We start from the raw sequence: 7237 nt of genomic DNA on the forward strand, positions 1-7237 counted from the left end.
ACAAGCATCGGGTTCTTGCATTCAGCTAGGGGACAAGCTCTACATAGTATGTCTACTTACCTTTGTGATTGAACTATTGCTAATATGGCCTAGCTCCGCATACCAGAATGGATATCCTTGGTCTTCTGGTTGATAACAGAATGAAGAAGCGTCTGGGCAGCGCGGTCTGAAATTAGTGACTATATCATAGCCTGAAGCAAAAAAATTGTCTTGTTCGGAATATATCCCATGCTTTATGTGTGATAAATTGTGACATTGTCATCCTCAGAATCCCTAGGTGCAATTGCCGCCTTTTTTGGCGGCAAAACCCTCCAAAAACGGCGGCAAAGGTCCCAGGACATAGAGTTACTCCGGTAATATTACTTTATAGCCAGCTCTTTAAGCACTCCATATGTTCAATATTCGTACTCCCTAATGATATGCGGTCCCATGAGATTATTTACCGTGCACCTGAAAAGACTCGCTCGGCCTCTGCCGACATTAACGGTATAGATAATATATCAATTGCCATTTAAGAGAGTTATAGGTAGTCGGCTCTGCGAGTTGGATTAAGCCACCACTACAGCGCCGTGCCTTAAATTAAAATAGGGGTGGTTACGGGTAATATATTTTGGTGTAGAGTCGCTCGACGCGTTACCGTCGCCAAAGTGGGTAAACTGATTAGAATTAAGCTTACAAATAGCAGAGGAGGAAGTATCGTCGTCCTTAATTACGATGGTAGATAAAAAAGGCGTGGCGTTGATCGAAGGGTGGGTGTATAGGGGGTTGTAAAAATCGTCGAAATTAAATGATGTTATGCGCGATGTCTTATAAGATCAAGTTTGATGCTTGGTGATTTTTACTTCCTATAGGTTTACCTAACAAATCTGAAATGCGCACGTATTATAAGGAGGCCCGAGAGCCATTTACTAATACATCTACCTTATTTTTACCGCCTCAACTCTAAAAAATTTCAATATTCAATATCTTTCAGTGTTGAACATATCGTATTGATATTGATATTGAATGTTTAATATTCAATATTCAATATCACTAATTAATACCGAATACTGATAAAAGCACTGTCCTGCATTAGAGCCAATAGTGCCGTGCGTATAACACAGTTGTTAGATGCTTCTGGCCAAATATCCGTTGTTCCCTTTCGTATAGTGCCAAAAATGCTTCGTAGTGTTGCTCCCTATAAAGGAGAGCTAGGCAGTATTCGCTGGTCAGCGTATTAGGATGCCCCTTCCCTAGCAACTTCTCTCTTCCCTCCAGCACTCGCTAGTGCATCTGCTCTGCCGCCTAGTACTAGGTTATTAAGGATTGAAGCGAAGCGGTATGGCGGGTATAGAGCGCTGGAGGGTTGAAGGAGGGTGGAATGTTCTAAGACACTAAGCCTCTCTTACCGTCACCTGAATCTGAACTTCCCCAATGACTTCGCCTGAATTTAAACTCTCTTAATGATTATACACTTAATATAATAAAGTAAGTACTATTCGATCAGTTACAATGCGAAAGTAGACTGCCAAGTCTAGGACGAAAAGCAAATCGGTTGCAACCAAAACACAAGGTACTGACTGACTAGAGGTCGACGCAGCGGATACAAACAAGCCCCAGAGGGAAGAGAGGACGGAAACGGAAAATTAAAACTAAAACCAAAGGAGAAAGGAAAGGGAGCGAGAAATGAAAAAGCCAACCCCAATATAAATGTGCCCCAGACCTGCAAATTGCGCCTGCAATGCAAATGATGCCGCTCTCCGATGCTCACTTGCACTCGATATCAATGCCCCCAAGGCCTTCCACAACTGGTTCAACTGCGTACTCAGCTCCAGCAATAGTATTAACCGAGGCGGTCCACTCGCGGTGGTCATCTGCTCCACCATAATGAAACTCCCAGTGAGTTGGACTGACACCTTCGCCTGAAATGCCGTCGATAATGGCCTTGCCGAAATCGTCACCAGCAAATTTACTTCCCCAGATGGTGTATTTGGTAGAGAACCAGTCGGCGCCTCCCTCGCATCCTCCCCATGCTTTGCCGTCGTCAAAAGATGAACGCGTGTTCACTACGTTCCAGCGGTACTTGACTTCTCCGTCCATCTTCTCACCGCCACCCTTCCACTGGCCGCTGTTAGTGTCGCAGCTGTCGGTGATCTCGGTCATGATGTCCTTGCACTTTTGCTCATCCGGCTTGAAGCCGAGACCTGGCGTCCAATCCATGGCTACATCAATTTGCTCTGGCGTGTCTTTGTTGTACGTCCTTAAAATGCTTCCAGAATTTGCGTCAAGTCCTCCTTGAGCCGCGGCGTCGGGGCAGAAGGTATCCACAAGCTTACTTAGAGTACGGGCTCTGTCGGCGTACTTGTTATTGTCAGGTCCATAACCGTTGCAGGTTGGTCTTGCGGGTGGTGGGGGCGGGGGCGGAGTGCCGCCGCAGTTGTCTTGTCGCTTAGATTTTGAGTTGGAGACCTCGCGGCTGTTTGCTCCGACACTCGCGTGGTCGGCCTTTGTGGCGCCATTCCAGATTACCCTCCCGGTCTCAACTTTGCGTACCCAGCTAGACGCATCTGTCACAATATAGTCCTTGATGGCTTGAACGCGTGCCTTGCCTGTTTTGGTCCCGTCCCACGGTGGCGGGTCATAGTTCAGGTATGTTGCTATAATGCCTGCAACCAATGATGCCGCTAATTTTGTTTGTTAGTATGCTTACGAGCCCGGTATGTGGTAGACTCACCAAAGGATGTACCGCTGTCTTTGTAAGACTTTCCATTTTCCTTCGACTGGCCCACAATGTCGACGCCTGGCGCGCTGATTGTGAGTTGGGGTCCAGCCTGATATTCCTCGCGCTTGTTACCATCCTTGTCAATCGCACCAACGTTGATAATTGGTGTGTCTGGGTCCTCCAACACCTTGGGTAATCTGTCAATGTTCTGGTTCAAGTGGCCATAGTTGCCTGAGGAACTAATGAAAGGCACACCCCACCCAAACAACTGTTCGAGATAGCTGCGCATCAAGATCGCATCAGGATTGTTCTTAACATTTTCATGAGTAAGCCCAATCCCAAAGCCTAGACTGGATGTGACCACGGTTTTTAAATGTCGATCCGGCTCGCCCTCTAAGTGTTTAGTAACCAATTCCAATCCTGAAAGGAAATCTCCAACTTTCCTTTTGTTCGCTCTTAGTTTGACCGAAACCAGAGTCGCTGCTTTGGCAACGCCATACTTCTTGCCCACAGCTTTGGAAGACACCATTGTGCCATGTGAGATAGCGCTACCATCTTCATCTTCTTTTTCTCCGTCGTTCTTTGAGGCTTCGGTTTGGAGAGGTTCAGCTTTTTCGAACTCCTTATCGCCGCCATCCTGTAGTGTATTTAGTTATAGTCGTAGATGTAGCCAGAGCAGGATGCACATACATTCTCGTTGTTGTAGGCCGCGCCCGCATCGATGACATAGACATAAGCCCCGCCTCCTGCGTTTTTGTCGTAGACGAAATCTTTGAGCTTGAGATCCTTCATTTCTCTGGGGAGGAGGGGAGACGGTTAGGGACGACTGATGCAAATACTTGCGTTGGTGGACTTACTCCGGCTGGCTAACCATGACTAGATCGTCGCCTGCATTCGGTTGTTTGGTCCACTCCACGGCCCTTTTGATAAAGGCAGCTCGCTTCTCAACGCTCTTATACACGCTTTGAAAGAATCCTGACTCATCGTCTCTTGGAACGGCTCGAACATCCCCGAATTCGTCTGTTGTAACGGCTCGCTCGTCAGTCATTTCACTGTCGTCGCCCAAGGGCGCTTTGATGCCCTCATACCCTTCCACATCGGCCTTCGCGGCGTCGTTCAACTGTAAGTTGGCCCAGGCCATAATATGGTTGGTCCCAGGCTTGTGAAGCTCAATGATGAACGTGTTCGGGTCCGCAACCTTGGAATCCAAAAATTCTCGGGTCTTCTTGGTCTGCTCGTCATCTTCCGGATCTGCTGCTATAGCGATGTAGAAGGGGTCATCGCGTGGAACAATTTCAGAGCGTTTAGATTTCCCGGTCAAGCTCTTCGGATGGTCTTCCTCTTTGCCCAAACGGAGCCCTTGGTGCCCCTCAAGTTGATCTGTTGTATCGCCGTCCTTTAGGTAGATGCTCCATGAAACGGGTCCGTCTCGGTTTCGATTTACTTTGACATGCTCCTTGCCATAGAGACCCCGGAGGAAGGTTTCTGTTTTAACAACTTGGTCGGCGTTGCTGGGATCGGTTGGGTAAACGGTGTAGGAAGTATCGCGAGGAGCTAGAGGGTTCAGGTTCGACAGAGCATTGACACCTCTAGCCCATATGTTAGGGAATGGATTGGATAATACCACTTGGGTATACGCAAGGAAAAGGAAAAGAAAATGCATTGTGTATTCATATGAGTGTAGAAGTGTAATGATTGTTGAAGTGTAAATGGTTGTTGAAGTGATGGGTGGGTGGATGTCTGTACGGCTACCCAGCCCTTCTTTATATCTTCACCCATCCATTGACACGCATACCAGAGCTTCCAATCTGCCTTGGACCACGTAGAGTTTACGCGCTGTTCCCAAATGTGGGAATGAAGGGAGGCACAGGAAAGGACAGAGAGGTAAGAACAGGATTAGGAGGATGAGTGTATAATGTGCCGTTGGGCTTAAACGGTGACTTGAACGAGACAGGTACACGCCCATTATACTGGCTTGGAGAATCGCGAGAGCGGAGGAAGAAGCCATAGAGTTTCATGTAGACCATAAAGATTGCAACCAGGATCCAAAGGAACCAGGAGGTGGCAGAGAGGTAACATTTGGAAAGTCGGATGAGGCAACAACATGGTCGGTACATAGCCATTGACACAGCCTAGCCAAATGTGTTGGGTCGAAGGAGCAAGAGCAGAGAGCTTGAAACAGAATCCACAAAAGAATGCAAACAGAATACAAGAAGGTATATCAGGCAGCGGAGTAAGATTAGGTGTCATTTGCGACGAGCCATCATTTAGCCGAAGGATACACAACGTAGAGGCAGAATAACAGAGAGCTTGAAGCGCAGTGCATGCAGAGTGCGATTAGGATATGTGACGATAAGGTTGAAAGACACAAACTAGCCTCGACGTACCCGTCTGGTGCGGCCTCCATATTCAGAATGGGCGTCGACACGGCCCGAGTGCGAGTTGTGTGGTCTATGAAGGATGGCTTGTGTAGGGCCGCAGCTGAGGATGCGGCATAGAGAGAAGAGTGCTACCGGTATTGTTCCATGGTAGTGTTCTTGCGTAAGCGAGGCGCGTAAATGTATCCTCGCGTAGACCGGGCGCGTAAACCTTGTTTCAACCATATATTTGTAGTTTTGGATCCCTGCACTTATTTTAGACTTGTGGATACAACCATAACAGACTAGCCCCCAAGAGCGCCTTAACGGTCCACCTGTTCACGCCTTGCTCACTTCTCTTAAGTGTTCTGTTTTCCATTCTATATTCCATACTGTAACCCACTACCAGTACTATGCTAAATACCTGTGTATCACCTGCGTATCGCCTGCGTATCGCCTGCGTATCACTTACGTATCACGCTGTTTTTAGTTACGTATTAGTTTCCCCTTTCATTTATTTCCTTACCTTCCTCGTGTATATAGAGAGGCTCTAGAGCTACATTTTACAATCAAGTCGTTCACTCAATTCTCCCACACTGCAAAGCTTACACATACCGGTATAGGGCCATGTACCAAGCTTTGGCCGGCATAGAATCGGATTAGGCACATCTAAGTTTAGCACAGCCAGCATATACTGATATACCGAATATAAGAGATGTAAGTCACAGGTTTGCACAGATATAACTAATCTGGTAATCGAAGTATAAATTCCATAACAAATCTAGTAGCAATCTTCATCCTTCCACTAGCCTTTCCCCACATGATTGCCCACTCTCGCCCCCCATATCAACAAATTAGCGCTCTTCGCTAAAGCATAAGCTTCGCGGTCGGGAGTGATGCTATGGCGGCCGTGTTTGAGGGCTAACCAGCCGGCACGCAGCCTTTTTCGTTGCATCTCTCGCTTGTTGGATCAAAATTACAGCAGCACATTGCGTTCCCACACTCATAGCAACATAGGTTTTCGATATTAATTTGAGATTTCTTAATTTCAGTAATCATGTCGTAGTTTGAGCCCTTGTTGATGATGATACTTTTTTCCGCTCGTTGGGCTAGCTCGTTGGGCGATCCGGAGAAGGCGGGAAGAGAAAATGTAAGGAGCAGAAACATTTTAGTTTGAAGATGCATAATGCAAAGATATCAGAGGAGTGTAAAGTTGAGACTGGTAGGACTGGATAGAGTGAGAGGACGGAGTTTGTTCAAGGTGATGTCGTGGAAGCTATCGGACCTTGCGGGGGAATATACTTATATTGTATGATTCTGCAATTTGGAAGGACAACTATTTCTTAACGATCCACACCCACCATGCTAAAAATAATTGAAACATGTTTCAGGATTTCAGGAACAACTGAGGGACGATCTAATCCTTCAGAGGAACAGCCATCAGTCGCAAGGCTCACTCCTACTCTGATACCGCAGTCATATTGAGGAAATTAGCATGTTTTAGAGACAGCCATGAGTTGTTCAGCTGATGGACGCCACATTCCTTTCGAAGGAACGGTCCTCGATAGCCAGGCTTATTCGCTATTTTGTTGAAACTGGAGGGTGGAGAGAAACTGGTCAGGCACAAAGCCAGCCATTAGGAGCCTTTAACGCCTCAATCCAAGTGTTCCAATGAGAGTCAAGTGCAAGTAAGCCTTGATCCTAGTAAGCGTATAGCCCCATATATGTCTTGGGCATTCTTGACCTGGAAAGATGTAAGTCTACAAGGACGACGTGGCATGGAGCAGAGAATGATCTACAGGTATCTTCGAAAGGATACGTGGCCATGGGAGCAGGAGCTCTGTCGTCAGATTATGCCAACAATGGCTTAAAACCCAATATAAATCTCTGGTTGCTCTCCCTCGGACATTGCTGAACCGGCTCTTCTGCAGGTTCCCTCACTCCTTCACCACTCTTTGTCTCTCAGTCTCTAAATCCACCCGAGCAAAACATATCAACACCAACCTTTACTCCCGGTTCAAACAATAATACATCGATATCATGCGGAAATCCATAAACACCTTCCTCAGCCTTCTCTCACTCCTATCCACCATCGTTTACACTACGGCGAATTCCCACAATTTTACTCCGCGGCAAGCTCTCCCACTCGACATAACTATGGCAAAGGGCACAAATTGCG

General features: G+C 47.0%; 2 protein-coding genes across 2 annotated transcripts; both read right to left on the reverse strand.

Annotated features, from left to right (window-relative positions):
- Positions 1 to 1746: 1746 nt before the first annotated feature.
- On the reverse strand, positions 1747 to 4364 carry K441DRAFT_679490 (subtilisin-like protein; the record flags this gene model as incomplete). Its single annotated transcript, XM_067651265.1, has 4 exons — positions 1747 to 2663; positions 2714 to 3338; positions 3392 to 3497; positions 3559 to 4364. 4 exons carry the CDS (start codon positions 4362 to 4364, stop codon positions 1747 to 1749), a joined length of 2454 nt encoding a protein of 817 aa, XP_067501291.1.
- A 1597-nt stretch (positions 4365 to 5961) lies between these two features.
- K441DRAFT_664378 (uncharacterized protein) lies at positions 5962 to 6389 on the reverse strand. The gene has a single exon (XM_067649345.1). The coding sequence runs from the start codon at positions 6241 to 6243 to the stop codon at positions 5980 to 5982; it is 264 nt and encodes an 87-aa protein (XP_067501292.1). The 5' UTR covers positions 6244 to 6389; the 3' UTR covers positions 5962 to 5979.
- Between the last annotated feature and the right edge of the window lie 848 nt (positions 6390 to 7237).

The sequence above is a fragment of the Cenococcum geophilum genome (genome assembly GCF_001692895.1).
Source record: "Cenococcum geophilum 1.58 unplaced genomic scaffold K441scaffold_37, whole genome shotgun sequence".
Taxonomy (NCBI): domain Eukaryota; kingdom Fungi; phylum Ascomycota; class Dothideomycetes; order Gloniales; family Gloniaceae; genus Cenococcum; species Cenococcum geophilum.

Bases quoted from the DNA above. Each gene is read 5' to 3' on its own strand.
- K441DRAFT_664378 (XM_067649345.1), bottom strand. From the start codon at position 6,243: ATGCATCTTCAAACTAAAATGTTTCTGCTCCTTACATTTTCTCTTCCC.